The sequence below is a fragment of the Lynx canadensis genome, chromosome D1 (genome assembly GCF_007474595.2).
Source record: "Lynx canadensis isolate LIC74 chromosome D1, mLynCan4.pri.v2, whole genome shotgun sequence".
NCBI lineage: Eukaryota > Metazoa > Chordata > Mammalia > Carnivora > Felidae > Lynx > Lynx canadensis.
In genome coordinates this window covers 111,244,929-111,267,621 of record NC_044312.2, presented here as the reverse complement: position 1 = coordinate 111,267,621, position 22,693 = coordinate 111,244,929, and the positions used below count along the sequence as shown (strand labels likewise).

General features: G+C 49.7%; 1 protein-coding gene across 23 annotated transcripts in view; it reads right to left on the bottom strand.

Moving 5' to 3' along the window:
* Positions 1-22,693, bottom strand: part of PPP6R3 (protein phosphatase 6 regulatory subunit 3) — a 139,363-nt gene that overhangs the window by 12,692 nt on the left and 103,978 nt on the right. For 11 of the 23 annotated variants that reach the window (XM_032594938.1, XM_030331552.1, XM_030331560.1 and 8 more), the window contains 7 exons: positions 22,411-22,526; positions 20,710-20,795; positions 14,515-14,601; positions 9,745-9,842; positions 7,851-7,905; positions 6,589-6,719; positions 772-893 (listed from right to left, as the gene is read on the bottom strand). In XM_032594938.1, the coding sequence (XP_032450829.1) occupies positions 772-893; positions 6,589-6,719; positions 7,851-7,905; positions 9,745-9,842; positions 14,515-14,601; positions 20,710-20,795; positions 22,411-22,526 (695 nt within the window). The remainder of the gene's footprint in view (positions 1-771; positions 894-6,588; positions 6,720-7,850; positions 7,906-9,744; positions 9,843-14,514; positions 14,602-20,709; positions 20,796-22,410; positions 22,527-22,693) is intronic. The other 12 variants (XM_032594939.1, XM_032594940.1, XM_030331567.1 and 9 more) reach the window with 5 other exon arrangements.

The following is a 22,693-nucleotide window of genomic DNA, read 5'->3' as shown; positions in this document are numbered from 1 at the left end:
GCTTCCTCCTGAAGATGGTGAGCTGGGAAAGCAAGGAGAGGAGAGACCAAACCTCTCTTGCTCGCTGGGTCTACACCGTGGGGGTGTGCTGGCTACCGCTAAGGCCCCCGGCGCTGGGGTGCTGCGGTCCCCCCCCCGAAGCCCAGAGCTGGGGTTCGGCCTCCAGAACTGAGTACACAGAGGCCTTCCTGGGGAACAGGAGCACTGTCAGCCCCGAGGAAAGCCCCAGTGTCTATCCATATGGCTCTCTCGCGTAAAAATTAACCCGAACTTTCAGAAGGCAACGGTGTTTTTGTACAGGCCAGCTAATGCAAGTCTTCTTTGCAAGTGGGACACAGATCAGCGCGAAGGCGGGACAAGTTCAAGGGTCACAGGCTTCATAAGTACACCGAAGAACCCCTTTCCAATCATTTCAGCTTTAAGGTGGCACCTTCAGGATAGTCCCTGCTGATCCCACAAACACAGCACCTCCTCATCTCTTCATGATCTACGTGGTCTCCCTTCCTGCCAGGCACCCAGAGGCTGGAGCTCCCAGTGTGCTGTGTCCTCCAGCCAGACCCACACAGAGGGCATCCATACCGCAGGAGACGCCCCATCCTCAGAGGGACAGCCAGCTCCTTCCCTCAGCCCCCATCCTTGACACTTAAACCTCCTAGGGGACTCAGAGGACGCAGTTTCAACCTAACTCCCATCCTGCAGGCCAGGGCGCCTAGTTTTAAAATACACCGGTTTTCAACACACAGAGACGAATACAGAAGGAAGACGACTTACGTTCATTCAAGTCTACCTCCATTTTATCCTCCGTACTGGCACCACTGGGTTCAAACAAGTCTTGTTTCGCTCCGTCTTCTTCTTCAGAGTCTGTACTTTCTTCACTGTCTGTACTCCCCGAGCTGGGGGGGGGGGGGGGGGGGGGGGGAGAAAGACTGAAATATTTAATGATGCCTATCAGTCACCAGCTAAATCCAGAAAATTCTGAAGGTCATCCAGTAAGAAAAAATCACATGCACTTTGTCTGGATCATTCTTGCCTTCGTGAACATGCTGCCTAACCCTGCTCTCAGCTGTCCCGCTGGCCCCTGTGCATCAACACGTGGGGGGCTTCTAACAGGATGCAAACGCCGCTCACTGTGGCACTGCCGTCACGGCCAAGGTGTTGAGCTGCTGTTCACATGCCGACCTACCTACCACCCACATACCATTCCTCGAGGGTGTTTTCCCACCTTCAGCAGTTTGAAAACCAGGCTGCCATTACCACAGGGCCCCAAGAATCCTTTACATGCCCCGCACAGATGCCCCACGTCAGACATGTGACTTGCAGGTGTCCTCCCGAGTCCACGCACCATCCCTTCCTGTTACTAGTGCGGTCGCAAGAGCAGAAGCGCTTAACTGTGACGCACTTGAGCTTACGAAAGTTTCCTTTCATGCATGTGCTTTTGGTGTCGGACCTTAGAAATCTTGCCCTAACCCAAGGTCACAAGGATTTTCTGTACAAGTTTTACAGGCTGACGCGTCACATTCAGGTTTAAGATCCACTTCGAGTCCCCGTGCACATATGGTAAGAGGCACAGACAGATGTTCACCCATTCCAGAACTTTTGTTCAACAGACTATCCTTTCTCCACCGAACTGCCCTTGCACCTCCGTCAGAAGTCAGCTGTCACCATATCTAATAATTTATACTCTATTCCGTCCCCCGATCTACTCCGTCTTAACGGCCACTGTCGCAGTTACTGTGTTCTGAAATCGGGTGCTGCTGGTGCTCCAATTCGGTGTTATGAAGGTTGTTTTGCATTTCTTTACGAATTTAAGTGCCAGCTTGTCGACAGTTACCAAAAAGCCTATTATCATTTTACTTGAGATTGCACTGACTCTAGATCAATCTGGGGAGAAATGGCATGTGAACAATACTGAGTTCCAAATCATAAACATCTATCAATTCTGGATTTCTCTCAGCTGTCTTGTGATTTTCAGTGTCCAAGCCTTGCACATCTTGTCAGTTACCCTTATATATTCAATATTCTGATGCTACTATCAATAGGACTGTTTAGTGATCTCAATTCCAACTGTCTGCTGCGTTACGGAGAAGCACGATTTTACTGATCGATCATGCCAAACCCACTTGTGCTGTGCGATCATGCCAAACCCACTGAACTGTTCTGATAGCCTTTTCGTAGATTCCAACAAATTTTTCTACACTGACAGTGACTGCTGTCTGTGAATAAAGATAATTTTACCCTTTCCTTTCCGATCTAGACGGCTTTTATTTCCTTTTCTTGACTAACTGCACTGGCTAGAAGCCTCAGCAACAGTAGCGAAAAGCCATGGTAAGAGGAGACCTCTTTTGTCTGGTTCCTGGTCTTAGGGGGACACTGTTCACTTTTTACCACTTTTTAACCTACCAAGCCATAGGTTTACTGTAGAAGCTTTAAGCAGGTTAAGGAAATTCTACCTCCAGTTTGCTAAGAATTCTTATCAGGTATAAACGTTCGGTTCAGCCACATGCTTACCGATTGATTTTCAAATATTAAACCAACTCTGTAATTCTGGAATAGACTTTATTTGGTCATGATGTATTATTGTTGCCTTTATTTACTGAAACCTTGAAAGGCGTTTCTGCATCCACATTAACGAGAATAACGCAGTCACATTTCTTGTCATGGCATGTGATGTCAGCTCTGGTGTCACGTCACACTGATGTGGCCTCTTAGAAATGACATGAGGGGCGCCTGGGTGGCGCAGTCGGTTAAGCGTCCGACTTCAGCCAGGTCACGATCTCGCGGTCCGTGAGTTCGAGCCCCGCGTCAGGCTCTGGGCTGATGGCTCAGAGCCTGGAGCCTGTTTCCGATTCTGTGTCTCCCTCTCTCTCTGCCCCTCCCCCGTTCATGCTCTGTCTCTCTCTGTCCCAAAAATAAATAAACGTTGAAAAAAAAAAATTTAAAAAAAATAAAAAATAAAAAGAAATGACATGAGCACTAGATTCTCCTTTTCAATTTTCTAGAAGCTTTTGTATAAACCTGGTGTCATTCCTGAAACGTCTGGTAGAATCCACCAGAGAAGCCACCTGGGCCCAGAGTTTTTTGTGTTTTATGTAGGAAGTTTTAAACTAAAAATTAAACTTTCATAGATACAGGACTATTCCACTCATCTTTCTTGGGGGGCAGGAAAGCTTTGGTAGTCTGGGTCTTTAAAGATCATCTGCCTCAGGGTCAGATTTATCGGCACAGTCACGGCATGCCCTTAGTACGTTGTGGTGTCACTGCTGTCGTTCCTGGTGGTAGTACCGTGTATCCCCTGCTTCTCTTGACTGCTCTGTCTGGAGGGGCACCAACTCCTCAAGCTTCTCAGAGGATGACTTTAAGTCGCAATGATTTCGTCTACTTTCTGTTTCCTAAGGTGGAAGCCAAGGTCATGGCCTGGAGAGGTCTCTACCTGTGCATAAAAACAGCACTAGGGGGGGCGCCTGGGTGGCGCAGTCGGTTAAGCGTCCGACTTCAGCCAGGTCACGATCTCGCCGTCTGTGAGTTCGAGCCCCGCGTCAGGCTCTGGGCTGATGGCTCGGAGCCTGGAGCCTGTTTCCGATTCTGTGTCTCCCTCTCTCTCTGCCCCTCCCCCGTTCATGCTCTGTCTCTCTCTGTCCCAAAAATAAATAAACGTTGGAAAAAAAAAATTTAAAAAAAAAAAAAAAAAAAAAAAAAAAAAAAAAAAAACCAGCACTAGGACAGTCTGGTCACGCCCCCTTTGATTTCCTCATTCATTAACCCACTTGTTATTTAGTTTCCATGTGTTTAGGGATTTTCCAGAGATCTTTCTGTGACTGACTTCTAACTGAATTCCACCGGAGTCAGAGAACATGCTTTGCAGGACTTGAAATCTTAGGAACTTACTGAGATTTGCTTTATGGCCTGAATAGGATTTCTCTTGGCATAAATATCTCACATGCACCGGACAGTAGGGCCTCTGGTGCTGCTGCTGCCTGAAGTGCCTTGCACATGTCCGGCAGGTCCGTGCTGACGGTGGTCCGCGTCTCTGATTTCTGCCTGTGGTCAACTACTGACAGAGGAGTGTAGACGCGTGTGATGGTAACCACAGTTTGTCTGCTTCTCTTTGCCGCTTCACCAGTTTCTGCCCCACATATTCTGAAGCTCTGTTAACAGGTGTGTAGGCATTCAGAATTGTTACGATCTCCTGAAGATCTGACCCCTTAGGACCTTTTCTTTATGCTTTTCCTCTGAAATCCGCTTTACTATTAAATATGTAGGGGCGCCTGGGTGGCTCAGTCGGTTAGGCTTCCAACTTCAGCTCAGGTCATGATCTCGAAGTCCGCGAGTTCGAGCCCCGCGTCGGGCCCTGTGCTGGCAGCTCAGAGCCTGGAGCCTGCTTCGGATTCTGTGTCTCCCTCTCCCTCTGCCCCTCCCCCGCTCATGCTCTGTCTCTCTCTCTCTCTCTCAAAAATGAATAAATGTTAAAAAAAAATTTTTTTTTTTTTTTAAATATGCAGACCCTCTTTTTTTCCAGCCTGTTTGTGTCTTTATATTTCTTTCTCAGATGCAGCATATGTTAGATCTTATTTTTTTATCCGATCTGAAATCCCTTCATTTTAACTAGGGTTATGAGATCGTATGTTTAATAGCATTTAACGAATCCTGATACGGTTGCCTAGGTTTAACATTATCACACTGTTATTAGTTTTCTGTGGGTCTCAGTTGCCTTTATTGTTTTGTTCTCTTTTTAGGTATTTTTTATGATTTAATTTCCTTTGTTGGCTTATTAATTATAACTCTGTTTTTATTGCTTAGTGGCTGCTTCAGGGTTTGTAATATATAACCATAACTTACCACTCTACCCTCAAGTGATACCATAGCCCATAACTAGAAACCCAGATGTCCATTATCAGGTACGTGGATAAACACAGCCACCCATTCGGTGGGTAGTACATCCATTTAATGGAACACTTCTCAACCGTAAAACAGAATGAGCTGTTGACGCATCACCCAACATGAATGACTCTCACAATAGTTATGCCGAGTGGAAGAAGCAACATAAATTATGTAATGTGCAATGTGACTTACACAAAACTCTAGAAAACACAAATTATTCTAAAGGAACAAAAAGCAGATGGGGGAAGGCAACAGAAAAGGGCAGGAGGAAACTTCTGCGGGTGATGGATAAGTTCATGATCTTGATTGAGATGATGGTGTCATGGATGTATTCATAGGTCCAAACTTGGTACACTGTATGATTTAAACAAACAAGTTTTCTGTACGTCGATTACACCTCAACAGAGCTGTTAAATACTAAAAAGTTGCCTTTTCTCATCATCCTGTGCTCCCTCTGGGTATCAACTGTCCTGTCCTCTAGGATGCTACCTTCACCGCCATACTCGATTCTCTACGCTCTCTACAGAGGGTGCCCCGCTGGGGTGCGACTGCTCCAAGGAGTGAGGACCGTCTGCCATCACGAGGTGAACGGTAGTAGGCAATGGCCATTCAGTGAATTCACTCAACACGAGGCCCAGAATTTCATAGTGAGATGGTGACAGACAAGTTTGGGGCTTTATCTTAAAAACAAAACAAATACACAAAAACAAACAAAGTCACCATGAAGATCTCTGTCTTTGCTTCCTGGTCCTGGAGCTGCAGCTGCCTGGTCATCACAAAGTAACAAGGCAACACGCAGACGGTGACAGAGTGGGCATGAGAAAAGCCGCTACGTTTAATGACCTTACACAGCTGTGGATTACGAGACAAATACACCGTCGCTGTGTTTAAGCGACAGGGGGGTCTTCTGTAACCCGAAGCAGTACGCTTCCTTAGAGACACGACAGCTGCCGGTGTGTGCGGAGAAAGGGCAGGGATGCTGGTGCCCTCGACCCAGCAAGAGGAAGAAACGGCCAGTGGGGCAGGGGCGGGAGGGGTTGTACTTTGCACCATACGTTCTGTCTTCTTCGAATTGTCTGCCAGGTGGACACATTACTTCTTAAAAACACATGAAAAAAACAGGAGAGTTCCGCTGCTATTCTCCCGACTATGAGGATGCTGGCGATGGCTACTCGGATAACAAGAACTCCGTGTTCTCGTGCCGGAGCGACAAACAAATTAGACGGGAAAAAACCCAACTGGACTGACCCCAAAGGGCCCCCGCTGGCAGGAGCCCGTCTCCCCAAGCTAGACTAACTTGTAGAGACAGCTTTTCCCGCCCTGGGGAAACCTTCAGTCTTTTGAGGCAACCATACAGAACTCCGCTTCCGCGGACGTTAGTGGTGAGGGGGCATCGACCCGGAGCACCGTTCGCTACGTTCCTCGGCACTGCCTCCCGTTCAGAAGAGGCCGCGCCACGACGCTTCTCGAACTACGTCTAAACGCTCCCTGCATTTTCAAGTTCATCACCTTGACTCGTCCACACTCCTGTCACACTGGACACGGGCAGACTGGCACCACCTCGCGTCAGCTGACAAGGGCATTTCTGACCACGACAGAAGCACTGGTCTCTAGGTCACATACGTGCATCTGCCGAGGATCCGATGTGCGTCTCCCAACCACCCCCGACTCTCCGCCTGGGGATTACGGCCACCGTAACAAACCCCTCACCTGGACCGTCTCTGGGATTCCGGAGCGAACGCAATGTGCTTTTCCTCCCAGATGTCTTCCTCATCGGAGCCGCCATCGTCAAACTGCTGGATTCTTTCCTTACAACATGCTTCAAACAAGGCAATATTTCCCTAAATAAAAGCGAGAGAGTGAAAAATAAAACAAACTTAAAAATCAAGTTATTTTCTCCACAAGTTACCAACGCAAACTTCCTTTAAAAAACAGTGTCTGTCTGTAGGGGCGCCTGGGTGGCTCAGTCGGTTGAGCATCCGACTTCAGCTCAGGTCACGATCTCACGGTCCGTGAGTTCGAGCCCCGCGTCGGGCTCTGGGCTGATGGCTCAGAGCCTGGAGCCTGCTTCTGATTCTGTGTCTCCCTCTCTCTCTGTCCCTCCCCCGTTCATGCGCTCTCTCTGTCTCAAAAATAAATGAAAACGTTAAAAAAAAAAAATTTTAAAACACAGTGTCTGTCACGCACACCAAAACGAAACGTAACAGCACGCAACGCCAGCTTTTGCGGAACCACAGAAAGCTCCCCCTCCAAAGACTCAATTCAAAACTGGTCCACAGAAGCCTACACAGTCTCCCCGGACTCCCCTCACCCGGAGAAGCACCGCGTTCCCTCCAAGAGCCTCCCTGCACCGCACCACCCCCCCCCCCACCCCGAGATGCAGTCCCAGATCCGCCCTGACAACAAAGCAACCCGCGTTTCCTCCACTTTTACCAGCTAAGCGGCAGTGACGGTAACAGCAACAGCCCAGTTAGGACCTTCTACCTCATCACATCAGCCAATAAGCCAGCGGTCCCTCGTGTCAATCAACAGAAAAATCAGGACCGTGCCCACTCAAATGACACCAATCCCGCATCATTTGCCGACAGGGCCGACTTGGTGTCTGAGCCCTGCCCGGGGAGGACACGCTGACCCTGATCTAGCCCAAGTTTCTCTCCCGGTGACATACATCTGGAATAAAAGGCATCTGGCTCGAGTCAAAATGCACTCTCTGAAGTCTAGACTGTAATCACAAGTGACCCGATTTTAGCAGCCCTGTCACATCTTAAACCAGGGTTGCAAACTCACATCCCCACAGGGACCACGCAGGTGACACGGGTGGGTGAAGTGATACCAGCCTAAGATGAAGGGTCCTGGGGCGCGGACAGTCCCAGCGCACTCGGCATCCACGCACAGGCTGGGACAAACCCCAGGCCCCACTGTCCACCTCTCGTATACCGTGTTGCTAAGGAGAAGAAACATTTAATACTTACGCTTTCATTTGTATTGAGAGTAAAGTTGATGTCTGATACTCGATCGAAAGAAACACTGTAAACAAAATGTACGTACAGGAGTAGTTAATTGCCTACAGACGGACAGAAACATTATTTGCAACATCTTCCACATTTAAAACAGTTACCCTACCATTAAAATCTCCACAGGTAAAACTAAAGCAAAAACCTACTTGCATTAAATGATGCCTCTTCCCTCGGTATGAAGAAGGGATGGAAAGGCAGGGACGGATGCCTTGTAAATCAGAATGAACCCACCCTCGAAGCCTTTCCATAAAAGATCTTTAACATCCACGGCAACAACCATGGTTCCACGGGCCATACTTACACAACCAAGGAAAAAGGTTATTTGGAAAGAAGAAACAGTCAAAACAGGTACCCAAAAAAAGTACCCAAGGGCTGTCAGCTCTCAGACACTAATCTTTCTCCCGGGATGGCCAAATTCATACACAGAATAGACACCCCCCAAATCCTAACATATGGCATGATCGGCAGGAAGGTAGGGGTGAAAGAACTCAGCCTGTGAAACATAATTTCTTGAGGAAGTAAGATTCTTATTATTTTGGAGAAAGAGGGTGAGCAGGGGAGGGGCAGAGGGGAGGAATCTTAAGCAGGCTTATGGCCAGCTTGGAGCCCAAGGCGGGGCTCCATCTCGGGACTGTGAAGTCATCATCTGGGCTGAAATTAAGAGTCGGACCCTTAACCAACTGAGCCACCCAGGTGCCCTAAAGTCAGTATAATTCTTAAAAGATCTGTTCTAATCAATCATTACTCCAAGCACCCAATATACATTTTAAAGGGACTGGATTCCTAACAGGTAACATTTAGTGAGAGCGGAGACGGGCAAGCGCCGAGATGCCGCGTGGGGAGCCCGTGGGCTCTGGTGCGAGCGCTTCTGCGGTACAGACACAACCACCTCGGGGGCAGTCCTTGCTCATGTTGCATCCAAATGAGCTGACGCTTAGGGCAGCTGGCAGCCTTGAACTCTTGCTCTGTTTACAGGGAAGCCTCCGTCCGCTGTGCTAACACAGCGTGCTGTATGGTACAGCTGGACCGTGCCGGGGGCCTTCAGCTTCTCACATGCCACAAACTGCAGCTCGGGACAGAAGACGGCTCTGCCGGCTGCGTCACTGAACCACGAGCACCTAACTGCTAGCGACGAGCCACCCGGACGCCGGGTACTGACGAGCATCATCAGGCAGTGCCCTGTGACAGCAGCCGTTTGGTCCTCACCTCTGTTCTCGATGAGCTATGACCCTCCTCGTAAATACTTTACTTATGAACACCTCTCCCTTCCCCGGGCCAGACGCTAGACCCTTTGTTTTCATTCCCGTGGATCGCCCACACATCTGTCCCTCACTGGTTTGGTATGGTACCAATCCTTCTGACTCCTGTGCCCCCCGCTTCCCTCGCCCACACGAGCGCTCTGCCTGCCCGGCTCCTACGGGACACCCGGCCGGCTTCACGGTGAGCGGGCTGGGGAGGACACACGTGGGGAGCCCCTGCTGGGAGGCCACCAGGTCCACTCCCACCCGCCAACTACAGCAGGGACTCACCACCCTGGGGGCCGCTACCTGGCACAGCCGTCGGCGGGGTGGGGGAGAGGGGTGCAGGCAGAGCAGCGACCAGAGCTCGTGAGCAAAGCTCAGTATACACAGCGACAAGCCCCTGTGAGAAAGAGCCCCGCGGCCCTCAGCCCCCCCCGCCCCCCCACCCCCGGCTGCTTCAGGGCCCGACAGGCTGGGACTGCAGGGGCACCTCGTGGGGGCAGGCTCATCCCAGCCCGTGAACGCGCCCAAGTCCCGGGAACCCCGGAGAACCGCGTGTCACAAAAAACAGGAGCACACGAGACGGGGGGACAGGAAGATATACTCACTTGCCAATGTCATCTTGATCCGCAAACTTCTCATCGTTGAAGCCAAACTGGTCAATAAAATTGGACGTCATTTGTTGCATCTGATAATCAGAAAAGGCCTGGCAGCCCCAGGGCCAGTGACAGTGATACAATGATTCTAATGACATTCTACACACTATCTGCCCACCTGTGTTCCAGAAACCATCTTATTTACATAGCCTTAGGGCTTAAGAAGTTGGTGTGTTTTTCTAGAAACAATCAAATAATTTCAGACACAATTTACCCAAAAAAGGACATGTTTGGAATTCGAATGCACATGTCACTGCAGGAAATGTTAACGACCACTCTGTCCTCTATTGCAAATTATCTTTAGAGTGAGGTCTGGGTTAAGTCCAGTTCGAAGAGGTGATCAAGTGACACGTGACAGTCTGAAATTACAGGATGTATCAATCACCTCTGCACACAACCAACCTTAACCTAAGATCCAGTAAGTGGTGACCCACCGCCCTCCCTCCGCCCCCTCCTCCCCTCCCCCTCCCCCTCCCCCCCCCCCCCCCCCCACAGTAACACCGCACCAGGGGAAAACACAACCAGTAATCAAAGCTGCCAGCCTACAACACACAACGTTCGGGGACACTTCGTTCTCTTTAAGAAAAAGACTTGGGTCTCAGAGGCCGGGAAGAGTATCAAAGTAGCTTCCATCCTACCTACCTCAGAGACAGGATAAAGTCTTAACGCTGACCCGACACCGGGCTGAAAACCTACAACTGCAGGGTCCACAGAGGAGCCCATTCTGTCTCCTACATTCTAGACAGCACCAGGCTCACTTGGGCTTTCTTAGGTGGCAAACGGGGGAAGGTTAAAACGGACTTCACGAGAATGCTGAGGTTCTGATTTAAAACAACAAGGAGGCCCAGCAGAACAAGAGAAACCGGCGAAGGTGTCCTATGTTCTGAAGCAGGAGTAAAGGACAACGAGGACAGCGAGCGGCACCCCGCACGCCACCCCGAACCAGGCACGGACGCTGACGAAGAGCAGTGTGTGTGCCGCCTCGTGGACTTGCTCCGGACAGATGGGAAAGCCCTCGCCTGCAGGCCGGGAGCTGAACCACAGGCATCTCGCCAGAAGCCACGTGCTGGGGAGGGAGGCGGCTACCATGGCCTGAAACCCAATTCTCCCGGTTCTCCTTTTGAGCAGCGCCCGGAGGTTCCACCCCGCGGACACCTGCTGCAGAAATGCCCCTTCTGCTTCCTCCTGATCACTCATGCGGGTGGCAGGGAATTATGGCATGGATAATCCAAATCGAAGGTGATTAAAAAATAAACCTTATATTTGGCTTTGGAAGGCAACTTTTCCTCAGGTCCGAAAAAAGCGGTTATCTAGTTTGCTGAGAACCTGAAACTTCACTTTTCTCTAACTTGAGAGACCTCTCGCGCCCCCCCCCCCCCCACCGTGCTCACTCACGCCCTTCCATGCTGTCCCCTTTCCTGCCCATGGAGGTGACACTATGTGACACGGGGCGGGGGGCCGGCCTCTCGGGGGCGCATTTGGTAAGGTGCGCCAGGGCTGAGTGAGTCGCGGGTGAACGCAGAAGGGCAGAGACAAGTTCTGGAAGGCCGGGCTGAGCTTGGACAGGTGAATGAAAAATAGGACACGTAGCACTCACACCCGTTAAACCCAAAAGAAAGAAACAGATTCTGCTGAATTGCGCCCTCGTGTTTTCTAAGGTAAAATGGGACGTGCGGTGCCTTCAAAGATGCAAAGAATCATGAAGTCATTCTTCCAAGCAGGCGGCAGAAGCCGGGCTCTGAGTTTATTTACAGATTAGAAACTTGGCCACACAAGGGAGAAGGTCCCTCCCCAGTTGGTCTGTTTCTTTTTTCTCCCTTTAACTTTTTTGTGCCTTTGGACTTTGAACTATGAAGTTTTGGGGTTCATAAAACCGAAAAATGTTCCTTTAAATGCCTCATAGCACGCAGACACTGAATGTATTAGAAGTGTATGTATGTGAATACACGTACATGTGTACAGATATACATGTGTCCACCCATATATGCATCGTCTGTCTGTCTCCCTGTCTATTCGTTCATGTCCCTAGGGAGACACATATAGCCACTGACGGACACAAGTAACCTCTATGCAGTAACTTAGGGGAAAAAGGAAACAAACCTCCCTGGTCCTCATTAGTTCTTAAGTCTATTACAGCTTCTATGAAGATGCAAATTCGCAAAGAACTTCCAAGTTTCAGACACGATTTTTACTAATAAAGCTGCTAATGTGTACTAAACCCACCTAAGTGAAAACTGTTACTGTATTGTACTTAAAGTCACATAAAAAGTGCTCTGGACTTGGAGAAATCCAAGTCTGGGAAGCACCGTACGGCTGTGTCATTACTGAGAACTTAATTATTAAAAAACAAAAAAACAAAACACAAACCCCACACTGCCTAGAACTGTCATCCTGGCCAAAGCCGGGGACTGTTCAAATCACTGAGAAGTGAGTCTACCGCTTTATTAAGCAGATCTCTTTGGAGGCGCCGCTGGAGCGACAGGAAGTCCCTGCCTTGCCTCCTCTCCCCACCGCCGCCCTGCACGGGCCTGGGAGCGGGAGGTGCCGGCCAGGTCTCTGGAGCCCGTCTGTGGCCCTCAGCCCCAGTTCTCCAGACACAGCAGGGAGAGGACCTCCTCACACTCCACACCTCTGTCAGATTCAGAGGGAGTTAGAGTCAAACACCAGAGGTTAGGAAAGCAGAAGGGCCAGAAGGCACAGCCAGACTGCCGGCGCTCACAAAACGCCGTGAATTCACAAAACTTCCTGCGAAGCATCCCCTGAGCCAGACATGGCCCACAGGTGAGTGCCACGGTCAAGGGACCTTATTAAATGACCTGCCCTACGCTCTCTATACTCAGGACTTTATATCAACATGAAACCTCACTTTAAATGTGAATGAGAAACTGAAACTAACATATATAAACTAATATTCTATCATGGAGACCCGCATAAAATTCTTAATCTATACTGGTCGTCTCAAATTAAAAAAAAAATAGTTTGGAACATATTTCTTACTTTCAAAATGATCCAGCTGATTTGTCACTCAAGCATGCAAAGAAGTGTTTACTAGAAGCTTGTCCGGTAGAGAAGAATTATTTTTCCTACTTTTAGAGGGTTCCATGAAGTGGATAAAAGCCCCAGGAACGGGACCTGTGGAGAACTTTGTCAGGAAGGCGGTTTTGTGTCTGGGATTGCCTCATGTGCACATCAGCAGTCAGTCAAACCAAAAAGACGTCAGAAAACGTCCTCCCCAGAACAGCCATGGAATCAGATTTCACGAGAAGGAGACCCACTTTCCAGATACCGAACTGTAATAAGCACTCCCTAAGATTAAATCAGCCGCCTCAAGTTCCGAGGGCATCAGCTTATCTACACGTAGGTTGAGGGCATTCTCTTTCTTAAAGCGATTCCCCAACAGGTTCGGAAGCACCTTGATAATTTACACTTTATACCACAGAGCTTCACTGCAGGGGTGAGCAATGCGTAGCGCTGGAGTTCACACCAGGCTGAGTGGCCGGTTTCAGGACTCTCCAGATGCTTCCGTAGGGGCAGAGAGGCTACCGCCAGGCCGGAGAACTCTGGGGTCAAGGAAGAAGGGCCTGTAGGCACCAGGGCTCACAGTGGGCCAGGTGGGCACCCTGGGTGCACCGGCAAGGCACGAGGGTGGCAGCGAGGGGCTGCTGTCTCTACAAGAAGGCCCCTGCTGCTCAACAGCCCCCCGCTGTGGGCTGGCCGCCCCTGCCCCTAACCCCGGGAGGCTGGCTTCTGAAGGGCAGGAGCGTTAAGAATCAACGGAGAAGCCAGCCTAGCGCTGAAAACCCACTCCAGACCTGTCCTGTAAATGTGAATGTGAACCTGACTTAGTAACCGCCCTGACCACAGCAGGACAGCCTACTGGGAGGCCCAAACACGGGGTCGGCAGAGCCACAAGCAGCCTCATCCTGGCCCTGGGAAATGATGAGGCTTAAAGGCTAAGAAAAAAGAAGCCAAGCGAACATTCAGTGCCGGGTAGGAAGGGGGCTATGTCAACCTCCCCCCGCCCCCCCGACACCAAAGCAACTCGGTGCCAAGATGGGGTCCTGGCACCATCTGTCCGTCTGAGGAGCTGGTGCCTTGAAAGAGGGGCTCGTGCCGTTAGCTCCCACGTCGGGTACGCGCCTGGTATCCAGTCAAGGTAGCGAAACCACCGGCCGCCTCTCCAAGAACCACCGCTGGGTGAGGGACAGATCCAGGCATGTCACTTTTAGACCCCGTTTTCTCCCCCACAAAGGGCAGAAGCAGCTGATAAATGGAGAGTATTGGGGACAGGAGGGTGGGGTGGCAAGGAATTACTGCAACTGAAACTTTCACTAGAAAAGACCGTAAGGACACACGAAGAGTGTGATTCTCACCCACCGGTCGCTACTACGGGATCTTTTAAGCAACCACACAGCCGGTGCACAGGTCTGCATAACACGTATGTCTGAGGCACTCGCTGAACCATTCGGTTTGTTCAAGTCTGAAAATTCACCCAATTCCGCTTTGTCGTGACCAGGGGTGAAACATTCCCTGGAAACATAATCAGTACAAACCTTCCTCTCACATACCTGAAACTTCCTATTTTTAATGCTTTTGCCTAACTAGTAAGTAACCCCAAATCATATCCTAGTGCATAATCTGCCTCCAGAGGGGACTCATAGGTGGCAACTAGATTAAGCATTTAAAATAAAAACAAAAAGCAAAGCTTTAGGCATGACTCACTTGCTGCAAAGAAGAATCCTGTGAGAAACCCGTTTCTTTAAAGTCAATTTCATCATCACTGGATGAATGAATATGGCAGGTTGTAACCTATATGCATAAAAATGTAAAACACTATTTAACAGAGAAAAGTTTTGGACATTTGCATCAGCATTTTTATGGAAAAATCACATTTAGTTTTTCTCTCAATGTGTAACAACAGCAAAGCACAAAAATAAGTTAACAGTTAAGTTACAAAATCCACCCCAATAATCCAAAAGCCCATTTCGCTCAACCAGACGGTCAGGTTCCCCGCCCTTCTGCTGCCCACTTGTGTTCTCGCTCTCGTTCCTAGTATCACCGGAAACCAGGGAAGAGGGGAGTTACTCCATTTGAGGGATTGTGACAATCATCTCCGATTAAATGTTTACAAAGGGCAGGTGGAAGGAACGGCTCAGGTGAAGTATAAAAATAATTCGTATGTGCCAAGCTCAGAGAGTGAAAATACCACGCCCAGGGGTTACTCATGGGCCCCCGGGAAGGTCAGGTTTAGATAGGAGCACTTTTACTTCTCGCGTCCCCTGTCCACTCTGAGAAGAACATTGTCCATAAACCCTAGAGTGGACTTTGAACCAGTAGAACACCCTGCTTATAAAAAGACCCCAAATCTTCTGTCCCTTACAACATAGTCCCTGCCCTCAAGACTTACAACCAACTCAAATTAAACAAAACACGGACATGAACTGCTCACCAATTCACGGTGATTTTTATTCATTCATAAATGACACACGGCATTGAGGGAACGTATTAACAATTAGAAATGAAAATACACAAGTGACTAAGCACGAGTAACAGGGACTGCTGTATAGCCAGTAATAAATATGGACAGTCTGTAAAATCCTAAAACCAGCACTGTACTTCTGAGGGTAACTTGCACTGTATTTCCTGAGTTACTCACCCTGTACTTTCCACAGAAGCATAACCGGCAGAGGGCACGGTCATCGGGGGAAGACGTGAGCGGCCGTGACCTGCTAACTAACCCTTGAAACTGTGTCTAAGAGCCTGAACGGAGCTACAGAAAGTGGCCTGGTTTGTTCTGTGATGTTCCAACACTGGACCGAGAAACCCGAAGGAGACTCCCACAGGTCTGGGTGTGGTAGGGCTTATGAAACGGAATACATCACCGCTCGAATAAAATCAATCTCTTTTCTCTTCGACCATCTCTGGCAACGATGCTGAGCCAAGCGAATTGCCCGCATTTCCAATTAATCCCCCCGGCCCCTTCTCCCTGAGGTAGAGGTGGGTGTGCACGCTCAGAATCTGAAACTGGCCAGAGGAGGTCAAAGGCAGAATCTGTGACCAACGAAGGGAGTGTGCCGGGGTCAATCGTAGCTTCCGAGAGTTAGTGGGAAAGTCGTGCAGATGGGGCCCGAACGCGGGAGGGGGGGGGGGGGGCGGGATCCTGCTCGGTCACGGCAGCTGGCGTCACGGGAGGCCCTGCCACTGTGGCGGGTTCAGAGGAGACCCGGGCTGCTCGGCGGCCAGCCAGTGCGAGAATCCTATTATGTTTTAGGGGGCGCCCCCCACAGTAGGGTGCAGGATTAGAAGACAAGCCAAAGAGCAAGCCAGGTCAACTAGACAAGAGAGAACAACAAAAGACCTGGCCACCCCTGGCGGGTCTTGTCCGAGTTCAAGCAGGATACAACGTTTCCTCATTCACAGTGTGACCTTTCGCTACAAAATGCATTGGTTCATTGACAAAAGGTGAGAAAGAAACCCGTTTCTGTTGAGCAACTACTACGTGCCAGACGCAGTAGTGACCCCTTTTACATATCCTCTGTAACTTGTTTCCTCAAAGCAATTCTGGGAGGTAATTTTTTCTCCAAAAAGAAGTTTTACCAAGTCATTAACAACACGGTGCACGCACACCTCTGTGTTTACGTACGGATGGATGTGGTGACTCTGATTCTACCCACACCCTAGCTGGCCTCAAATTGTTACCGACAAAATGGGCTACAAAGATGGCTGAACGCACCCCAGCCCCGGCGGGGAGGGGACCTGCTGCCTGGAATCCCACCTAGTCCGGCACACAGCTAGGTGCCGCCACCAGAGCCCCTGCCCCGAGCCCCCGGGCACACCGCCTCTGAGGTGTCTTCATCTCAGCAGATGCCACTCGTCACCTCCTCACTCCTCAGCTCAAATCTCGGCCTTCTGGTTTCTTCTCTCTCACACACATCTACTCACTCCACCGTCAAAACATAACCTAAGAGACCGTCGCTCCTCACCAGGCCGATCAGCTCTCTCTGGTGCAAGCTGCCTCCGCCTCTTGTCCCGGTCAACACCGTACCTGGTGGCTGACGGGTCTCCCTGCCGCCACCTGCCCCACCGCAGTCTGTTCTCAACCCGAGAGCCGTGACGCTCTTTTACGATGTATGTTAAGTTATGTCACCTTTAGATGCCACGCCGAACAGCTTCTCATCTCACTAAGATATAACCAGGGTCCGAGTGGACTAAAGCAGGAGAGCTGGCCTTGGACCTCATGCCCGCTCTCTCCCTCCAGATGCTGTGCCAGCTTCCGCACGAGCTCTGCCCCCCTCACGCCTCTGCACAAAGGTACCTCTCGGAGAGGTGTGCACACCTGCCCCAGACAAACCCCTGGCTCCCTGCCCTGGAGTTTATCCGTTTCCACCCAGGCAGGGATCTTTGCCAGTCGAGTTTACGACAAGAGCCTCAGTGCATGGCACACAGTAGCCGCTCAAATGTTTATTAAATTAACGAACACCAACACATTATGAGAATGTACGGAGAGCACAGTCGTAACTTTTTAAAAAGTAACAAGTACGTACGAACACCCTGACCAAGCTAGAAGTGTTCTAAATATAGTCTTGACGCTTCAGTGGAAAAAAGCTTTTGAGATGTTGTTCCCTTCTTTCATAGTAAAATTTTAGTTTCGTTAACTGTTGCTACAGGAAAAAGCCAAGTGTTTTTGGCGCCTTGGCCGGTCAGCTTGCTAAATGCTAAGGAGGATCATGGGCACGGCTGGCATGTTAACCCAGGTGACATGTGGAAGTCACAGACAAGATCTTCCCCCTTGCTACCCTGGGGCCCTGCTGGGGACCCCCCGGCACCCCCATGCCCCGGGGCGGGTGAGACACACAGCGGTTCCGCCCCACGCTGCTGGGCCTCTGGGCCAACGCACGAGCACACGTGTGCCTTAATCTGCACAACCTCCCCGAGCGAGCTCATCAGTGGCGGGAAGGACACGCCAATACTTGAGACAACACCTTCTCCCTCACACACAGGAGGCAGAGAACGAAGCAAACGCAACCTTCCAGAGTCCGTGTCGACACCTCCTACGTTACCTAACTTTACCAAGACTTTACCAGTTCTTACCAACAGACCCACAGAGAGGTCTCTGGATGTAAGTAACACACCAAATTTCATTCATAACAAAACTCCCAACATAAACACAGAAGCAATCTACGAGTCTACTGTGCATATACTTCGGTGTGATGAGGCCAAAAGATTAAAGTACTTCACAGACCTCGGAGACAGGGTAGTTAGAAAGCCGCCCAGGAGCGGGAGGAGCTCGGGGCTGGCACAGCTTTTCCTACAGGAGTGAGCAGGACCTCAGGCCCACAGCCAGCGGCACAGGGAAGTGTTTGGTGCGCTAATCAACGAATCCTCGCTGTGACTAGGAAAATAAGAACAGGCCAGGGCAATACAACAATATTTTAACCCAAGCATTTGGTGTGAACTGCAGATGGGCTGAAGTCCTAGGCAACACCTAAAATGATTCCTAGGGAGACATCTGAGCCATGGTAAAACCAACTAAGTCAAGGCATCAAGACAGCGTCTCTAATCTAATCTATCGATTTGGGGGAGCGGACAGGGAATAAGCCATCTATTATTAGTCAACTGCCTATTTTAGGAATGAATGTATCCGAGATGCCTCTACTTAGACCTTGTACTGCATTACATGGGGAAGTGAGCCCTCTTTCTGCAGGACATTTTCCCAAGGGCAAGACCCACTGCGTTTACCAAGCTGGGTTTATGATAATGTGCCCTGGAACATGGTACCCAACCCTCCTAGGATATAACCTGAAGCTTTCTGGGCACAAACACGGAGAGCCCAGAGGCCGCAGGAAGTCTCGCTGGTGGCCTAGAATGCACAGGCACCCTTAGGAACCGGGAACCTACGTATCCCTAAAGTGACTACAAAGCAAAATTCCCCACTGAAAGGACTTAAAACTGAAGGGAGGTGGTATTTAAGTCCTGGGCACGTGGGATCACGGAACTGAAGAGGTCTTGAGACATCAGCCCGAAAGTTCTCACGGACAACAGACAACAAAATTACAGAGTGGGGCTAAATCAACACGGGATATGAGCGACATCAACAAGGCTCTAGAAGTCTCACCGCTTTTGGCCAAAGAGAACTAAGCTGCTATTAGTGACAGGTGGGCCCAGGATAATCTTCCCTTCCACCCAGGTGTAAAGTCTGGACGTCAGAGGCGTCTGACCCAAAAGGGCTGTACGTGAATTCTGCACTGCTTGTATACGCCCCTTCACGTAGACACACAGAACATTTACACGGAGTCACAGCCCAGGTTACTGACAGCACCATGCAAAGAAGCTGAGTGCCGTCTGAACTGCAATGAAGGCTGTCTTTACACAGAACTGCTCACACGAGAAATGTTTCAATTACCAAAGACAAAGAACATGTTTTAAAAACCGCTGATAACAGCAAGTTTTACTGGACACTTTTGAAGTCTACAACCCTTTGAAGGAACACCTTTAAAGAAGTCTCCCAAAGTCACAATTAATATTCCTAAACATTCCTTTATAAATAAGAAATATGACAACACCCCTTCAAGGAGACCACACTGCCCGCAACCTTAACAAAGAATCGAGATGGGGCTTCTACTAAATTAAATGGTTCAATTTAACAGTGCCAGAGAACAATCTCACCCTACAATAAAACCTTGATTATCCACAATTTTAAGCAATCTGATTGGGGAAGAAAGCAATCAATCCACCGTAGGTGGTTATGTTCATCAAAAATTACTTAAGTCTTCCTTGATGACTCAGGGCTGTCAAAGTGGAGGTCAGTCTCTCTGCTGGGCTACGATGCACTGAGACACTGAGGCCATCGGACGTATTTTAATTAAATGGCCTCACACAGCTCCCCTTAGTGATCTCTTAACTTCACAATCTTCCAACTCCTACTGATTCTATCATTATACCCATCCTTAACAAGCCATTACCCAACCAATCTGTGAAGAGTCTGAAAAAAGATAACCAAATTTGTTAGACAATCTACCAAATAAAAGGCAACAGCCCTTTGGGAGAGTAACACAGGATGACCTGGTGACCGCTCTGTAGCTGCCACTTCTGTTTCTGCTCTGAGCCCTTCTGTTTCCCTCCTGTTTCTAAACTCTGCTGTGAACTGATAAGGCTGTCAGGGACCTGACCGCCTAACAGCCAAGGCGTTAGTGTGTATTAGAAGCAGCTGCTGAATTTCAAACATAGAATTAAATGCCCGACACATCTACTTCTGTGTAGAGTTAAGGCCACCACCTCAATTATCAGCTGGCACGTGCTTACAAAAGGAAATGCTTTCCTTATCTTTAAAACCAAAAGCAATACTTACCTTCAATCTCAATGCATTAAAAAAACAAAGAATACATTCCAAAGTCCAATATAATTTTTAAAAATATTATCAATGCCATTATTCCCTGGCTAATGGTTCTAATGTGTTTAGTTCCAAAGTCATCTACAAAATTCTCCCCCGCCCCACAGTGGGAATAATCTAAAAAGAGGGTAAACTCAACTCAGTAATATTAGAAAATATCCAAAGGCTTCCTGAGGCTTCTAACCACCCTGGCTTATCTGAGGCATAAGGCAACACACCCAACAGAGAAGGCGGGCTAGCAGCGGTTCTGTTGAGGCACTGAGGGAAATGGGGGTGGGGGGGGGAACGTAGAGGTCGGTGGCCTCTCTGTACCCTCTGGTCACCGCAGGCAGGAATTAGGAACTGACGAGACAAGTTGTCAAGAATATGGTGAACACTGACCTCTCTTCCTTGGTAAAGAAACATGAACTTATCCTTGGCCCCAAATTACCGAGACAAACGAAAGATCTTTCTCTCATCTCTTTCTGAGCAAGTGGGCAAAGGCCGAGAGCACTGGAGTCACCGAAACGTGACCCGGTAAAACCTACTAGATCTACCGTGTTCCTCTTGTTAGTTTCTCCCAAGGAGCTTGCGCAGAACGCCTCCCATCGCTCCCTGACTGTATCTGGAAGACCTTTGGAGGGAGAGAAAGAAAGAGGCATGGTCACTCCAGGGGCCTCAAACACAGACGCACAAAACAAACAGGAAACGGGGTGCACCACCCACTCGGCTCATCGAAGGCAGATGTGCCCCATCATCTGAGCACCCGCCTCTTGGAGAAACAGAGTTATAAGGCCTTGTGGCCTGGACGTCAATAATTTCAGGAACCAGAGCCACCCCCCCAAAAGGTCTCTGCTTGATGCCAAGGGTGCTACGCAGCTCCGTGAATTTAACAAGTTTTAAAAACGGTAAACACTGAATCTGGAAAGCGTGTGCCCAGCGCACTTCAGAGAGAACAGTGGGTCTTTTAAGGCAGGAGGAAAAATCGTCTGTTTCCACGTCGTTCAAGTTTAGGAAATGCTGTAGCACAAGCTCCCGCACACCCGTCAGATGCGGTGATGGCGCCTGGAGCCTGGTTCGGCTGCTCAAATTATTCCAACACAGTGTTTCCGAAATGCTTGTGCCCACAGGCCACCACGGCAACACAGACGCAGCAGTGAGACTCCACCTTCTAGAGGAATTTTAAAGAAAAGGGCACACAGATACTTTTTCCGAGAAAAGGGAACTACGGCTATAATCTCGGAACCCTGACAAGAGCTGTCCTCTGACACTTCCGGTTCCAACAGATGTGTGTGTGCCCCTCACATACCCCGTGGTGAGCAGCTCCGGGAAAACAAAGACTGAGCCACAGGACGTAATCACGCCCATGGCCACCTCTCCAGGTGAGCACACAACCTGGGACGGCCCCGCTTGGACCTGTCTCGGGGAGCAAAGTTACAGGGGGGCAAAGCCCCAACTGATCCCACGGCCTAGAACAGCTCTTTCAGTGCACGTTCGACAGGGAACAGCCTCTTGAACACAGACATTCTTAAAAGACAAACCGGATAGACTGGGAAACAATTTCTAGTGTTCAGCAAGTTGAGTTTGGATGAATTCAGAACTACAGGGGTTGGAGATTTTCACACTCCTGGAGTTAAGTCGCAGGACCAGTCCAAGCCCCGGAGTCCACAGAGCTCCTGGGCCCTCGGTGTAGAGGGGACGGACTCTTGGCCTGGGCGCCAGTGTAAAAGGCACCTGCATCTTCTTGCCAGTAACCTCGCCTGGTAAATTTCAATGCTGGTACAGAGAGCATCTTTTAGAGTCCGCTAGCCCTCCTCTCAGGAAGAGAGACGGAAAACATGTGGATAAATGCTGTAATACCCCAGCTGAAGGAACTCAATCCACAGGCTATATATACACACAGGGGCCTTCAGAAGTAAATAAAAAGAGCGATCCCAGCTCGTGCCATAGCGGCTGGCGATGGGACGCCAGACTTGGTGGATATGGTGAGCAGGCTCCCTGAGAGCGAGAGCGGGTGCCTTGGCCGGGCTGCCAGTACTCACTCAAAGGACTGCAGAAATAAGGAGAGACACAGAGCAAGGAACTACACTCCTCAAACAACTTCACTCAGATCTCCAGATGATTCTCGCAATATAAAGGAACTCCACAGACTGCCATTAAAAACGTTAACGAAAGTTTCCACTCAATTTACCCTTAAATCCTTCCTCCAATCCAACAAAAGTGTAATTAAAATTCCAAAAGCCACTTACCTTTGATAAGCTGCTGTACTAATGCACTGTTGGGGCCCTTGTCAGTGCTGTGCACGATACAGTTAGCTATCCTTGTCAGGTGTCCCATGTAGCCGTGCCGTCTGCCTCCCTCGGCCCTGACAAGGGGGAGAGGACAAATCCTCAGACTCCCGACCGGAGGGAGTCGTGAGACAGCCTGGTAAGCACAGCGGGTTGGAGTGATCATTCTAAAAACAGAGGCCCTGAAGCTGGGGATGGACGGTCACCAGGTCAGGCCAGGGTGGGGAGGGGCAGAGGCGGTCCG